This window comes from Anabrus simplex, chromosome 2 (genome assembly GCF_040414725.1).
Source record: "Anabrus simplex isolate iqAnaSimp1 chromosome 2, ASM4041472v1, whole genome shotgun sequence".
Classification (NCBI taxonomy): domain Eukaryota; kingdom Metazoa; phylum Arthropoda; class Insecta; order Orthoptera; family Tettigoniidae; genus Anabrus; species Anabrus simplex.
Window position 1 is genome coordinate 484,673,255 of NC_090266.1, and position 17,175 is coordinate 484,690,429.

General features: G+C 42.6%; 1 protein-coding gene across 6 annotated transcripts in view; it reads left to right on the forward strand.

The window, feature by feature from the left end:
- Window positions 1-17,175, forward strand: part of GlcAT-P (Glucuronyltransferase P) — a 1,177,810-nt gene that overhangs the window by 1,022,020 nt on the left and 138,615 nt on the right. For all 6 annotated transcript variants that reach the window (XM_067140865.2, XM_067140864.2, XM_067140867.2 and 3 more), the window contains one exon: window positions 264-789. In XM_067140865.2, coding sequence (XP_066996966.1) covers window positions 285-789 — 505 coding nt within the window. In that variant the 5' untranslated portion in view covers window positions 264-284. The remainder of the gene's footprint in view (window positions 1-263; window positions 790-17,175) is intronic.

Sequence of the window (17,175 nt, forward strand, 5' to 3'; positions counted from 1 at the left end):
CAAATTCATGTTAGTGTGGAACCTACTAAACTGGTAAAATTCCAGGAAGAAGAGATTGAGCATGCAAAGTAGATATCTTATGTCATTTTCAATGGCATCAAGAACATTTTGCTTGCGGGACCACAACGTGGGATGGGCTCCTGGTAAAGAAGCTGTTCTGTGTAATAACATATAAATGAGATTTTCTGTTGCTCCCGCATTTAAAACATTGTAAAACATAGCATGGATGCCTAGTAGTGTTCATGATCTGTTCTGTGTTTCAGTTTGTGGTGACTTCGGAGAGAATGAAGCTGTCCCGAAAGTTTTGGATGGTGATGTTTCTCGCTGTGTGCCTTGTGATAATCCAGTACCACCTCACGTCATCATGGCTTGTAGCCCCTGCGAGTGCCAGCAACAACGTAGTTAACATAGTGGAACCAGTTGGATCTGAAGAAATGCTTCGTTCTGCAGTGGAAAGGCTTCAGGTGGACAGTGCAGTGACTGCTAGTGTTGGCGAGAAAGTGATCAAAGAGCTTGTGATGCAACTTGGACGAGAACTCGGTATTGGGGGTTGTGGAGAAGTGTCCGCTCCAGCAATTCCCTCAAAGCCCACCTACCCTTCCCCTACGTTGTATATAATTACCCCAACGTATCGACGACCAGAACAGATCCCCGAACTCACTCGCATGGCTCAAACGCTAATGCACGTCCAAAATATTCACTGGCTCGTTATAGAGGATGCAAACACGACGACAAAACTTGTTACAGAGTTGTTGAAACGAACTGGCATTCCGTTTGAACATCTCGTAGGTATGGCATCATTACCTTCATAAAAAACATGTAAACTCGTAAAATCATGGTCCAAACTCATTATGTTTGTTGTTCAGGTAAGTATAGGTATTCTAACGGTGATAAAATTATGATCTAGCTAATTTCAATATCCAATTTATGTGCATATCATTCCTTTTACCAGTTATCGTATCTCCTGTTGGTGATAAATATGTTGATGAATCGCCCTCAGAACTAGTAACTAAGGACCATGAAGGAAATGGCTTTGTCAGGAAGAAACGCATAGCAGAATGTATGTTGTTAAGTGGCAACACCATGCTCCAATGGCTCAGAAGTACTCGGACCTGTATATGTTATAAGATTTATCTCGAGAACTAAGTTGATCACTAGTCAGTCTGCTTACTATGAAGTGATGTAGAGTGTATGAGTAAGGACGGGTGCTAGATGGATGGAACATTCCATTTTCGAAGTTGTGTGGACATTCAACTCTTCTCGTTCATCGGTGGATATTCAACATTTCTCGTTCACCGGTGTCACATGTGCATTGTAATTGCCTTCTGGAAGGTATTGCCACACACTACGACCAACGTAGCGGTCGACTACTGGTTATTAAATATTGTGACCTGTGACGTCTGTTGGAATTGCCTTTCGTGACATGCAAGTGACACCGACAGAAATCACGCCCACACAGAACAATATATCAGATACGAGACGAATGTCCAGCAGGCCAGCGCGGAATTCATCGGTTTCCATGTTATATCAAAGTAAATATGCTATGCACCCACAAACACCATGCCACCAGACACATTACTTTGTGAGGTCATACATTCCCAACTAGACATTGGAGAGTTACCATCATGTTGAGCCGTCAGATGAGTTGCGGTACCAACTGTTTTAGGCAGACAGTAGGTTCCATGTCTAGCATAGTTCGTATGTTCCTATGTATCCCCATGGACTTCAGGCTTCAGTAGTGCATTAGGCAGGCTGGTGGTGGCGTCTGTATTGGTGTGTGTATGTGTGTGTTAATGCGGCATGCTCAAAATTCCCTCATTAACTTGACAAAACAAATCACACCGGAGTCTATTCCTGAGAGAGAGCTAAGGAGCATGAGAAACAAAAAGAGGTTGTTCTTGTTGTTGTTGCATTTTATCCGTTTAACGTCGCGGGGCTAAGGAAGTGACCGTGGTTTAATTAATAGATATCCCCAGCATCTATCTGGTGTGAAAACGGAGAACCCACGGGGAAGTATCTTCAGAGCTGCCAATAGCTAGGCAAGAACCCATTATATGCCTAATATAAGTTTACAGCTATCCAACCCATCGCGCGTGCCCAGCTCGTTCATAGGAAGACTACAGTTACTCCTGTTAGTTAACTAGAGCATGCAAATACATCTAGCTCCTTACTTGCATGCTCCATGGCATAAGGATGTAAACTAAAAATGACTTAGAACTTCGTTATTTCCTGAAAGGAACATAACTTTGCATGTGTTATTTTCAATTATGACCTAAATTGTGCTTCATGGATATTCTCCGCCGTGTCCAACGTTACGGGATCTTATCCCGGAAGTCTGCTAGAATTTAAGAGTTCTTACAATTAGTTGCGTACAACTCGGGTCCGTAGAATAATCAGCACGTATAAGAGCTTTTCGTTATTTGGAATTAAATTCCTTAACTTCGGCATCAAGGAAAGTTCAACGGACCTTGAAAACGTGATATTATTACTTTCAATGTTGGCATTCTTGATTTCGTCTTTATATTCCATAAATAATTGCAGCCAGTGGCAATACGGTCAGTTAAAGGAGAAAAGTTGGTGGGCTGTATCGCTGACACGGACGCGGGCTCTTTGGCGTGATAACTGCTAGCTTCTCAAATACACGTTTATTATACGGTTATTTTTGTTTAAGACAAAATATAAGTTAAATTAAACACAATTATTACAAATTAAGTTATACTTCCGACAAAGTCGGCAAGTTGGGCAAGATGGCTAGCATCAGTGTTCTATTCAATACGGGACGGAAGTATGAAATTTAAGTTAAGAACTAAACATCAAGTTATCTAGAAAATGTTATCCTTGTCTATTGTCGATTCGGGCCGATCGGTCTTAACAGAGGTAGTCGGTTGAACGGCAGCAGCTCCACTTTCGGATGTTCCCTGTACCTCCTTAGCCTCTCAAAATTAGTGAGTGGAACCATTTTGGATTCGTTGCGAGTTTCTCTCATGCTATTTTGATCAGTAGAAGGGCCGGCAGCGCGCTCTACTTTCTGGCGTTCCCTTCGTTCAGCTGTTCTCACAGCGGACATTTCGAGGGCTCCTTAATCCACTCTATAGGACTCAGCACGTTACATCAATTTCGACTTGGTTAACCGGCTATTGTAACGTGATGTTACTCTAATTGGCCCATTAGAATGTGATTACACACTCACAATACTAACATAGAAACTTCTGATTAAATGTCGTTATTCGTCCGAAAAGACAAGTTTATTTAGTAAACGAATGTATTTCATTGCATCTAAGTCGGACTACGCGTGTAATTACAGCGCCTATTCGAATTTGACTGCGCGCGTGAAATAGGCTATTGTACTTCAGGTATTACCCCTTCCGTGCGTGACAACACTGCCTTCCAGAACATCTGGTCGAATAGTTACGGATAGAATAAGATGGGGAGAGATGGCCCACATTTTGTAATGATCGTGCAGCAAGTCTTCGCCAACATTTCGATTAGCTTATTTTTACGCTAGTCGTCATTCCTTATATATCTCCTCACTGCCTTTTGAAGGAAATGGTCTGAATGTAAGTAGATTACAGAAAGAGATCGTTTATTTGAAAGTGTGTCACCTGCGCCATCTCTCCCGTAGTGTCCGGGTGAGATGGCGTTATGTACTTTATATGCTAAGGAGGGAAGAAATTAAGAAGTAAACTATGATTACAGGTTTAATACATTTATTTGCCTTATTTACATTCACTTGTCTATTATTTCTTGGTCATTAATAAATCCATTAATTATTTAAACTTCAAGATTTATCCCTCAATCCTTTTAGGATATGTTTTTGCTTAATCTCTCTCGTCCACAATCATTACACAAGTTCTTATACACTGAACACAATTCATGCAGCCACTTGCTGCAGACGGTGCACTTAATCCAATCATCCTTCTTTGATGTCAAATAATAGTTCTCCCAGCACTCCACACACTTGTTGCAATCATCGGATATTGCATTATTTTGCCCACCTTGAATCATTTTGGCTGCGTCATTGGAATGAGGTTTTTCTCCTTTCCTGCTCTTTCCCGTTGTGGCAGTGGTTGCAATTTTTCTTTGCAATTTATTCTTTTCGTTCACTGAAATTTCTCTTTTGTTGGAGATATTACGCTTTAAAGTTTCATTAAAGGCATGTACCACAAACTTCGATTAGGCTGTAGCTGCTTCCTCTTCTCCATAATTAGTATAATTTGACAAAGAATTTTAAAGAAATGCATATAGGCTATCTAATATATTTTATATTTTATTAACATACTGATCGGAGGATGGAAACATATTTTATACCTAAATGGAAATTCAAAGAATACCGCGCCATCTCTCCCGGAAATGTATCGCGCCAACTCTCCCGACATTTGGGGAGAGATGGCGCACCCCTGCCCCAAGAACTGCGTTGGCCCGACATGGCGTATATCACACCAGCATAGTCGTTGACTAACCTAGTCACCCGCCTGTGCCAATGCAAAGTTAATTTAACTTGAACAACCCAGTCAGTGGGCTTTTATATCGTGCCGTAGCAAAACTTTGAAGGTAGAGAAGATGTACTTGCCATAAATATCCAGGATTTCAGGCGAAATCACTCGCACCACGTGACATCCAACAGATAGCTTTTGTTCTAACGAACACACTGTACACACGAGAAGCAGTGGTCGAGCGATCTAGCGGGCGATTGCCGCACTGGCCTACCCTGCGCCATCTCACCCGGTGCGCCATCTCTCCCGGAATCACTATATACTATGAACGACATCCATCAGTAACTTCCTATCGTACGAAGGCTTCATACTCCTACTACTGCACCCCTACCGGTAGTCCCAATTATAAGAAGTCATCACGTCAACAGGAATAAAATAACTTAGTTTCAACTTCACATAAGACAAAGGGATTCTACAACTTTATATTATCATAACGGACATGTGGATGTGGAAGTACATGAGTCTACAGTGTTCCCCTTGAGGAGTGGCAGGGTTGCCAGCTCGCTCCACTTAATCAACACACACACATACACACACTATATCGCGTAGATTGTTTTCATCACTATGGAATTCTTCATAGTCCTGTTGTTCTGGCCTTATAAGTTTATAACAGGTTATATAATTTCATCTTGACCAATTTCTTGCTCTAGTCCTCCTGTTGTACCATTTCACCATGTTGCACTTCCAGTTTCTGTCTCGTTATCAATTTCTTCGTCAACGAGTCGTTATATGTCGTTCATTCTGAAAGTGTTACTCCTGTTAACAACCCTAAGTTCAACTTAGATCCACAAAAGCTCAATGGGGTGGTATTGGCAGTGATAAGTTCGGTAGGCGTGTAATTTCTTGCTCTCTTTCATTTGCGAGGTGATCAAGCTGGTTCTTGAAGGGTAAAACACTTCATTTGGCGCAAATTCGATGACCTTCTTTGCAGCCAGTCATTAATGGCATCTATTCTACTCGATGTGTTAGGAATTTTGTCTTAAGTGATAAAATGATAAGGGTCTTTGTCCGTCACTACTACGGTTCCCTTTTCTAAATAATTTAAGAACATTTGCCTTATAGAGGATGACTCCAAAACAACACTAGCAAATCTTGATATGTTGTTCGGGACGCAAACTGATAATTTTCCAAACAGAGATCCATGTTCGGAAATGCATGGTTTGGACGCTGAAAGGCTTCGGGGTACGATAACGCTTCGGATATGGTGATGGGGTTGCATTCCACATTTTACCAAAAACCTCCATCAGCTCAACAAGAGCTTCATATTGTGTATTACATTACAATTGGGGTTCGAATTGTCGACCTCGTGCTTGATTACAGAGCCTACAGAGGTTGGCGCACATTGTCAAAGACGTGTTCTTGTGTGCTCAGTAGCGTATTTCAGAACTGTAAGAATTCGTGTGATAAGGACCTCCTTTGATGATACAGGAGTCTCGAACACCTTACCTTTGATAGTACCCTAAACAAAAACGTCTTTGACCATGAACGAAATCTCTGCATAACCAAGGTAGGCTCGGTAATCAAGTTGGATGTCGACAGTTCGAACCCCTTTTGTAATTTAATGCACGGTGTCATGCTCTTGTTGGTCTATTGGACTTCGACGCCCAACAACACACAAATCAGTCATTTCCGAACTTAGGTCTCCTCTTGAAGTATGATCAGAGTCCCGACCCACAAAACATACTAAGCGTTATCGATGTTGTTTAGAATCACCTGTATAACATATAAAAGTAGTCTTTCTTTCAACTGAATTATTAATGCAAACAAAAGTCACAAAACTAGTAAAAATTAATAAAATTTCAATTGTAAATTGTCATACAAGTCATAGTTATGATTGAGGTCCCAATAACACAACGTAATTCTTTACTTCACTTGTTGTGACAGAAACATGCTTTCCCTTCGATATCATGATAAGTCTCATTTCAGTGTATCTATAATTCGGACCCTGCGTAAATAGGAGGTTTCGTCGCTTATGCTTATTGTATCATGTAGAACTTCAAGCTTACTTTTTTCGGCGTAAAACGCGGAAGCTACTTAATGGTATCTCCTCTCCATTTCGGTTTTGCATCCATTGTTAGTCCTTTTGTACCTGGTGCACGAATTTCGCAATACATTTTGCGTGCTGTAGGTCAATTTAAGCTTTTGTATGATTCTTTGGTTTCAAACTTGTAGCCATTTATTTCTTTTAATATTTTTAATTCACCTACATCGCAGTACTCAAACTCTACGTCCTTGTTAATGTCATTTAACATGATAATCCATCGTTGAAGGTTCAATGTGCTTCCTGGAACCGGATTTTTTACCTGACTGCAAATGCGTGACACAATAACTTTGTTTACTTCACAAGATTTTGATGTGTGGCCCAGACACTTGGTAAAGTCTCGCTCTTTCCGAAGGATATCCTTTGAATAATAAATAAATCTGGGCCTGATTAAGAAATGTTTGTATCATGTATCGCTGAGACCTTCCCTACCTGTAGCTGGTTTATTAACTTGCAAAATCACAGGTAATAATCCAATACTTCAAATCGTTCGTCCGTTTTCTTAGGAAGTTTAAGGCTGGCGAGTCTCAGAATGGGAATAATCTGTTAATCTAAAGACGGTACTGCCATCTTTCCTGTTCAGTTTATTGGGGCGTCTGCTATCGCTCTCTGCTTGCCAATTTTGCTCTCTCGACCTGTAAGGAAAACACTTCTTTCTGTACACAACTACACAACATAAATTATGCTCTCTGGATTTTCAGGTTCATTAATTTACTGCCCATTAATGTCATTAATGTGAAATGACAACATTTCAGCCTTTCAGGAGTTATTCTCGTGTTTTCTCCTTTTTGGCGTATAGCTTCCAGAGAGGTCTGGTACAGGTCTTTCGACCCGACGCTCATGCGTGACCTGAGCGTTTGTGAGGATGGGGCCCAACACAGGATATATCTAATGTTGAAGACGGCACACACACCCAAGCCAGAGGAATTAACCAATTAAGCTTAAATTCCCAGAGCTGGTCGGGAATCGAACCTGGAACCCCTTAGAACAAACATCAGCTGGCTTACGAGTTAGCAATGGGGCAGGAAATTTCAGTGGTATCTTCATAGTGCAGGGAGGATTGCGGCAAACATGGCAGTCATGGCAAATGGCTGTGCCGGTGACGTTCTTAGCCCTGGCCCAGTGTGTTGTACGCAGAGATATCTCTACAGTATAAATAAAACACTGTAACATTGGGATATTCATAAATGGAAGTCCTTTCGTTCAATTCGTATTGTATGTAATAGTAAAAACAATATTTTCACTCTTATTCCACATAATGGGATTACGGATAAACTGTAATAATAAACATGCTTATTGCGTTATTGATTTCCTCCTCAAAATAATTACGAATATTGATACATAATTCTCATATTCCTGTGGACAGAGAGATGGGGAGAGGCAAAAATGTGTATGAAGGTACGGTTTAATAAGTAAAATTATACTGATCAAGCTTCAATAACCCGAGATCGGTCTCGCTGTTAGAAAATCTAACATCAGTAATCCCTTCGTCGCCATATTGTCTACGCCTAGATCACCTGGTAGATCTCTCTGGTATGCTTTCCCCTCTTCCTTAGTGACGCCATGTTGTTATTTTTAGGGTTGTAGGGGTTGCAAATGATATTTTAGGATATTCTGAAGTAGTATATTATTTCCCTTTTTCTGAAAGGATCGACCTTCGGACTGTCTACGTGACTTTTCTTAACAGTCCGCTGAGCGTTTGAGTTGCTCTGACTCCGTTCCGCCTCTTGACTGACATACACATTTGCACTTTCTTTTTCTCTCTGATAATTCCGTCCAGTATTCCGTTGATAATTACAATTGTCACGCATCCAATTACCTTGCCCTAAAAAATTTCCTCGCCTCCCATCTCTAGATTGCTCCTATTCGCTCTGATGACCCCTGTCACTATTACAATTTCTTCCATTCCTCCGCTTCTGTGATCCAAATTATTCCCCCTCCGCTGATAATTGTCTGATATGCTTCCACCTGCCTCTATGGTTCTGCTTGCGGTCGATTACCACCTATGCTATTACTTAAAGCCTCGAAACTCTCTAATGGGACTTCCATTTCCTTTATTGTGCTCCTTTTCTGCATGCAAGCAGCTTCACTAATCCTGCCAGAGTAAAGTTTCAGCATAAGCCTTATTATATCTACATCTGACCCAATGCTATGAAGGCTCTTTTTCTTTTCCGACCCCGACGGTATTAGACCAATCGAGGCCTGGGGAGTCTTACATTTTCACGCCCTTCATGGCCTTTGTCTTCCTCTAGCCGATACCTTCATTCTTCGAATTGTCGGATCCCTTCCATTCTCCACTCTCTGATTATTATATAGAGGATGGTTTCCTAGATTCACTTCCTCTTAAAAATAATCACCACCACCACTCTCAGCTGCTAGAGTTTCTGAAAATATGTCACCTGAATATTTCGAATATCAATTTAAACATTTCAAGCACTGATTTCAACACCCTTAGCTAACCTTGCCGATGCTGCTGTACTCATGGATCCGAGTGATAGTATGTTCGAATCCTAACGACGGCAGCTACTCAGTTTAGCTAGTAAGAGCTTTCTCTGCATAATGAATAACTAGAGAAATGAAGTGCGAAGTAGTTTCCCGTTACCTTTTTCTGCAGAGCGTCAGTTCCTTGCTAGAAGTTTCCCGTTTCTTTCCTCACCGAGCAAGAATATATAATGTGCGGCGTTTGCTTTGTGGATTTTATTCTTAATATAGAAACAAATTTGCTCTTACCCATCTAAAAAGTGCACTCAGGAAGAGTTATGTAGTTTCCCGTTGCTTGCCTCACTGGAGATAAGTAATTAAATACTAAAAGTGATTGTTGTGTGTGTATAATTAAACGCGTTCATAATATCTGTGTACATGTTATGCTCCTGTAAATGTGCCGTTTTCAGTTGCTTTCTTAACTAGGCTACGATCGCGAAGTCGCTGCGAGAGGTTGAAGGACCTCCACCTAATAAACCTAGTAGCGTATAACAACCTTTTCCTCCTCCTCATAGACTTCCTCCTCCTCCGCTTTGGCTTTATAGACTTAATTCTATAAGGAGAAGGGGCTCCTCCTAATAAACCTAGTAACGTATGACAATCTTTTCCTCTTCTCAGAAACTTCCTCCTCTTTTCGCTTATAGTTCTGGAATGATGAAATGTTCTACTATTACATTCGCTTTGCCTCCTCATACCTAACAAATGTTTTCCTAGTTCGTCGCGTTTTTGTTATTATACAAATTTAGGCTGAAAAACTTCCAGCTCTGTTTTGATCACAACCGTTTTTCGTCTCTTACCACGCTCCTATCCACCCTCCTTTAGTCATCTCTTGTTCTTTTCGATGTCGTCCGCAAAGTATCCCCTTGCTTCTAAACACATACAAAAGTTTAAAATTATCGCCTATGCCATCCGTCATGCATACATGCATGCGACACCTACCCCAAGGATAGAGAACTGCTTGTAATTTCTTTAGATAGATAGCGCCCCCTGCAATCCTACTTTCTCCCGTGCCTTATAGAGTACGTTTGTAATCCGTTTTACAGTAACTTGCAAACTCGTCGTCAGATTGTACCTCATCTCTTCTTCTTTCCTCCGCATGCTGATGTAAATGCGCGCAAGCGCACTAGATATTCCCCCTGTTATGTCTCTAGCGGGATCTAATAGTCAATTATTTAAAGTAACTCATGAAGTCGCCACAAGAGCGCCCTGTTATGTCTCTAGCGGGATCTGATATTCATTTGAGTACGGTAACTCAAGATATCGCCGTGAGAGCGCGTTGATAGCGGGATCTGATAGTCATTTGTTTACAGTAACTCGCGAAAATCGTCGTAAGAGCGCACTGTAATATCTAGCGGGATTTTTTTACAGTAACTCACGAAGACAGCGCGAGTGTGCGCTGATGTGTCTCACCTCCCCAACGAGCTAGAATAACATAGAAGGGCTGTAAGCCTATCATCAGCGCTCCCTGCTTGAAGCAAGTTGATAAGGGGCAGCCATGTTAACGGTTGTCAAAACAAAGCGAATTGGCGCGAGAGCATATGTTGAGGTGACAGGGAGATCGTGCATGCCAATTTAATTCCCTAAGTTTTAAGAAGTGAAAACATAGATTCTCGCTTTCAAGAATGCCAGCCGTAAGCTCAGCGCATGGTTGTTCTAATCGGAGTAATAAAACCAAGGATATATCGTACTTTAAGTAAGTATTACTGAATTATAGCCGAGATTCCTTTTTGTAATTTCTGTTTGTAATTAAATCCATTTTATTGTTTACTTAGCGAAAGTACGGATAGCCACGGTAATTATTTGTCGAATTTTGTTTCAGATTTCGTTTAAGGAACAAGGAATTAACGGAACAATGCGTTGTGAGGGCGAAAAGAGATAAATGGTATCCCACTCAATTCAGTTGCTTATGCTCTGTACATTTCCAGCCCTATTTAATTTTCTTTCACATTTACAAATAAAGGAAATGGAGCGCCCACAACTAAGAAAACGTAACCACAAAAAAAAACACTTATTTCGTTCGAACGTACACTAAGTATGGTAAATACAGTATTTTACTGCAATTTTTCAAATGTATACAGCCTTTATTGTAGATGTCTGTTGCCTTGGTTTTTAAAACTATGCCACACTTCATAATGGACAACTTTCAAGCTTACCTTTCAGCTAGTAATCCCAGTATGATATGGTAATGGGAGAAACATGATATCCCCCTATATTATAATAAATAATTACACTAAACGATTATTGTGGTAAAGTATTCATGGGCCGCCTCTGTGGTGTACTGGTTAGCGTGAGCAGCTGCCACCCCTGGAAGCCCGGGTTCGATTCCCGGCTCCGCTACGAAATTTGAAAAGAGACACGAGGGCTGGAACGGGATTCTATCAGCCTGGGGAGGTCAACTGAGTAGAAGTGGGTTCGACTCTCACCTCAGCCATCCTCGAAGTGATTTTCCGTGGTTTCCCACTTCTCATCCGGGATGGTACCTAACTTAAGGCCACGGCCGCTTCCTTCCCCACCCCCACAAGGCCCCCTGTTCAATATAGCATGTGCAGCCCTCCCTCACATTTGTATCCCCCGACCCAATGTCTCAAGCTCCAGAAAACTGTCCTTGAGGTGGTAGAGGTGGGATCCGTCGCTGAGTCCGTGGGAAAAACCAACCCGGGAGGGTAAACAGATTAAGAAAGGAACACAGTACTCATGAGGTTGCAGTAATTTTATAAATATGAACAGAATGAGGTTGTAACCTATTGTAGGTCCCTATGATTTTAAGGCTTCCTGTCATAAATATTTATGTCCATCGTTTTTATTCTAATTTACGCTTAACCACAACAACCAAGCAGGGTAACGCTCTTGTTCCGATTTCGAGGCCTATTCGTATGTCACTGTGCGATGATTTCGAACTACCCTACAATCAACTGATCGTGATGTTGGCCTCGTGCCGCAATATGATGAAGTGGCGGTATTCGCTTTAATGCTTCAAGCTATCGGCAACGGTCCTTAATTCTCCCCCAGTGATTCTAAAATGCGTATTTTCTACACTTTTCGTCATTTAAAGGCCATCCCCCCTTGCTTGTGTGACAACAGGAAACATGGCGGACTTTCGTTCTATTAGCTTCACCCAGGCAGCGCTTCCGCCTCTCTATGTTATTCTAACTCGTTGCACCTCCCCCACACAGTAACTCGCCAAGTCGCCGCGAGAGAGATATGTTAGCGTGCAGGCGCACTAGCATCCCCCCCCCCCACGCTCCACCCACATACCCAGCCGCTCGACAATGCAATAACAGTCAGTGCATAGAGTGATCGGCTGCCAGTTCCCACAAGGGAACGTGGCCATGTCTGGCTAAGGAGCCGGCAATATGTTTAGTTGAGGATTGGGGGTGGTCCCCTGGGAGAGAGAGAGAGCGCAATCTCTCTCTCACCCTTCCCCTATTTTTGGTAGGGGGCTGGGAGGTAGCCCCCAAGGAGGGAAGAGAGGACCCTCTCCACCCTCTCAAAAAACCAAAACCTCGGTCCCTAACCTAATCTAATGAAGGTAGGTCACGTCAGCGTCCTTGGTTGCAGGTTTAGTTAAGACATCATCGCGATGTCATAACCTTACCTACGTGAGGTTAGGCCTGTTTACGTAGGTAAGGTTTGACGTCACAATGACGTCATTGACTACGGGTCAATGACCTTGCCTGCACCAAAAAGGTGCTAACTCAGCAAAATTCAAATTTCCCTCCAAAAACCAGGGAAAATGCTGACACTGCACGCATTGTTTTAGAACATACTTTGGTCGACTACTTCTACTTATACATAAATCTTTCTTCCACTAGTTTTTAAATTCCATTGGATTTAATTGTTTGCCCGAAAAGTTAGGTAAGTCGTGATTTCCATTGAACAAATTATTCGTCATCCCCACTTCTCTTGGGATCTGGCTTTCCCTAAACTCCTGCCGTAGTGTTTTCTGTCGATTGAGACTTTCTCTCTACTTTCTCAGTATTTTCTTGTATTCTTAATTCTTCCTGTAATTTTTCCTCTTTCTCCATCACCTGCTGTGACAAAGTTTCCTTGTTTTTACATTAGTTCACTGACTTCCCCAAGCTTTCTTTCGACCTGCTCTACTCTACTAACGTATTCCTTCGTACCTTGTCCAACTCTGCTGTGGATCTTTTCTAACCATTTTTTTCTTTACCATCTCGTTAATTTCGTTTCGATTGCTATTGATTTTATCATTTAACTGCACGATTTTGTTGCTATTCTCTATGCAAGTTCCCTTGACTTCCTTGATTTGAGTATGAAGATTGCTCCGATTCAACTCCATTTTAGCTCTGATTTCAATGCACTCTTTGTCTGACTTACTTTCTAACTTATTTCATCACCTACCTCTAGTATCTTAGTATCTATTTTAATATACAGTGGTTCACTTAACACATCTGTTCTATTGTTAACACTATCTATTTTACTATTGCCTTACCTTGAGCCCTAGTTTCTTCCATCTAAATACTCATAGAATTAACTTGTTTCTTACTATACTCACTGAGCTCGGTCATTTGTTTATTACTATTTTTACTGCGTTCGGTCATTTTCTACATCAGAAAATTAAAAAGATCTAGGTTCATACCCTCCCCAGTGACTTCTTTTTGAGTGCCTGGTGTTTCTCAGCTTCTGCTCTCTCCTGACTTATTTCAGACCGTACCATCGTGGTCAACACTTGCTTTCCTTGTCCATCGTTGGTTCCCTATTAACAATTTCCCCTTGCACTTCCCTTGACATGCCTCTAAAAGTACACATTTGTGACACAAAATATCACTTCCAACATTTGCCGGTTATACACTGACTGACAGAGCAAATGCAACACCAAGAAGGAGTGGTTCGAAAGGGATGAAAGTTGGGGAAAAAACAGAGACGACACGGACGAATAATTGATGTTTATTTCAAACCGATATGCACGTTACACAATGCGCACGGCATCGACTCAGTAGGATGTAGGACCACCGCGAGCGGCGATGCACGCAGAAACACGTCGAGGTACAGAGTCAACAAGAGTGCGGATGGTGTCCTGAGGGATGGTTCTCCATTCTCTGTCAACCATTTGCCACAGTTGGTCGTCCGTATGAGGCTGGGGCAGAGTTTGCAAACGGCGTCCAATGAGATCCCACACGTGTTCGATTGGTGAGAGATCCGGAGAGTACGCTGGCCACGGAAGCATCTGTACACCTCGTAGAGCCTGTTGGGAGATGCGAACAGTGTGTGGGCTGGCATTATCCTGCTGAAACAGAGCATTGGGCAGCCCCTGAAGGTACCGGAGTGCCACCGGCCGCAGCACATGCTGCACGTAGCGGTGGGCATTTAACGTGCCTTGAATACGCACTAGAAGTGACGTGGAATCATACGCAATAGCGCCCCAAACCATGATGCCGCGTTGTCTAGCGGTAGGGCGCTCCACAGTTACTGCCGGATTTGACCTTTCTCCACGCCGACGCCACACTCGTCTGCGGTGACTATCACTGATAGAACAGAAGCGTGACTCATCGGAGAACACGACGTTCCGCCATTCCCTCATCCAAGTCGCTCTAGCCCGTCACCATGCCAGGCGTGCACGTCTATGCTGTGGAGTCAATGGTAGTCTTCTGAGCGGACGCCGGGAGTGCAGGCCTCCTTCAACCAATCGACGGCAAATTGTTCTGGTCGATATTGGAACAGCCAGGGTGTCTTGCACATGCTGAAGAATGGCGGTTGACGTGGCGTGCGGGGCTGCCACCGCTTGGCGGCGGATGCGCCGATCCTCGCGTGCTGACGTCACTCGGGCTGCGTCTGGACCCCTCGCACGTGCCACATGTCCCTGCGCCAACCATCTTCGCCACAGGCGCTGCACCATGGACACATCCCTATGGGTATCGGCTGCGATTTGACGAAGCGACCAACCTGCCCTTCTCAGCCCGATCACCATACCCCTCGTAAAGTCGTCTGTCTGCTGGAAATGCCTCCGTTGACGGCGGCCTGGCATTCTTAGCTATACACGTGTCCTGTGGCACACGACAACACGTTCTACAATGACTGTCGGCTGAGAAATCACGGTACGAAGTGGGCCATTCGCCAACGCCGTGTCCCATTTATCGTTCGCTACGTGCGCAGCACAGCGGCGCATTTCACATCATGAGCATACCTCAGTGACGTCAGTCTACCCTGCAATTGGCATAAAGTTCTGACCACTCCTTCTTGGTGTTGCATTTGCTCTGTCAGTCAGTGTAATTTCGTTGGCTTAAATGTACATATTCTCCAATACCAACTGTGATATATTGTCATTCAGAACGAATTCTGATATTATCCGAGCTCCTAATTGCGGCGACACTTACGTAATTTTCCCTTTGCTCATCCTATTCACTAACATTTGAGGTCAACAGTTGGGCGTCACTTGTTAATTTTTCCTACAATATGCCCTACTATTGGCCGACACTTCGTAGTTTTCCACTTCACAAACTAACGTATAATTCATACTTGTCTTATAATATGCTCTTATTATTGCCGTTATAAAATGTATTATCACACATTAATCATATATTCATTTATTTTAATAGTTAATGGGCTCCAGTTTCTAATAAAAATAACTATTAGATAGAGCATGACCCTTTGACTCATATTTTTCACAGGTATGGGGTAATGAGCTTACTGGACAACATACCATGATACAGGTTTCTGAAGATGATATGATAATTTGATTTCTACCTTGAACTTGGGATTACTTGCTTTAATGATAAATAATTGATTGCGTTGACAGTAAACAACTTAATATTATGCAAATTTTAAATTAGAGATTGCGAGATTTGTTGTAGTCGTAATAACAATTTAAATTACTATTATTTTTTAATAATAAATATTGGCATTGATTAGAAGTTACACTTCTCCGGGCATTATTCTTGCCGAGTGGTTAATCCGCACGGATTCACGTTCGTTGACTTAGACAGCTTGAACGCTGCTTGGACGTTCTTCTCTGAATTGCTATCTCCGCTGTTCATTATGTACAGTAGCTTCGCTTATGAGTAGTAGGGCTACAGCGGTTCAAACACAATGGGAACAATGGGAAGAACAATAGGAAGATGATAGGACAAGATAAAGACTTGCGGTTTGCGGTTGGAGATAACGACTTCCATTTTGCGGTTGCCGCCATTTTGGTTGTGGCTTCCTGTTCCCGCCAAGCCTCCATCTTGGGTGATGGCCGTGGTTTCCCGCCAAGGCGCTATCTTGAGTCGAGGCTATGTATGGGCGTTGGCTGTCAGTTTCCCGCCAAGACGCCATCTTGAGTCGAAGCTATCTATTGGCGTTGGCTGTCAGTTTCCCGCCAAGGCGCCATCTTGAGTCGAAGCTATCTATGGGCGTTGGCTGTCGGTTTCCAGCCAAGCCGCCATCTTGAGCGTTAGCTGCGGGTTCCCACAAAGGTGACATTGCTAGGGCGTTGGCCGTTGGTTCCTTAACAGACTAATATAGAATAAAATATTAAAGTACATCCTCTTTATTGATCCAGGAATTGAAAGTGTTATTGAAACCGAGCCATTTGACGTACAGTTTATTACAACGCCGAAGAAGAACACGTTCTACTAAATAATTATTAGGGTATTTGGTTTTCTGTAATTCTTCGGCATAGAATCCTCCCTTGATGGGTTTCCAGTAAGATCATGGAGTAAATAGGTGACCGGGTTGGTGAGCTTGATCCTGTTGATTTGAAAAATGTATGTGCTCCAGTTAGGATTGTATCCTTTAGCAAAGGCGGATTTGTGTTTGCTGATGCGGGCAAAATCACCTTTTTGAAACGATGACGCCGTGGGTCGGCTGTTTTTATTACACGATGAATAGCATCTTAGCGGGGCGTATTCTTCATAACAAGGCGAGGCTTTGTGGCAATGGTACGATGATGTGTATCGTTGTACCGGGACACTAGCTTAGGTAGGAGTTCAATGCAGCGTTAGGTGCCTTAAGCGGTAAATTCTCGCCACATGAGTGTTTTAAGTGTGCGATTGAATCGTTCTACTACACTTGCCTTGAGGTTGCTGTAGGTGGAATAATGATGAATGCCAAGTGTCTTGAGGTAAGAAGAGAACACCTTGTTGTAAAACTCCTTACCTTGATCCGTTTGAAGAAGACATGGGCGACACTTTGACCTTTGGATGATACGCTGAAAAGCCT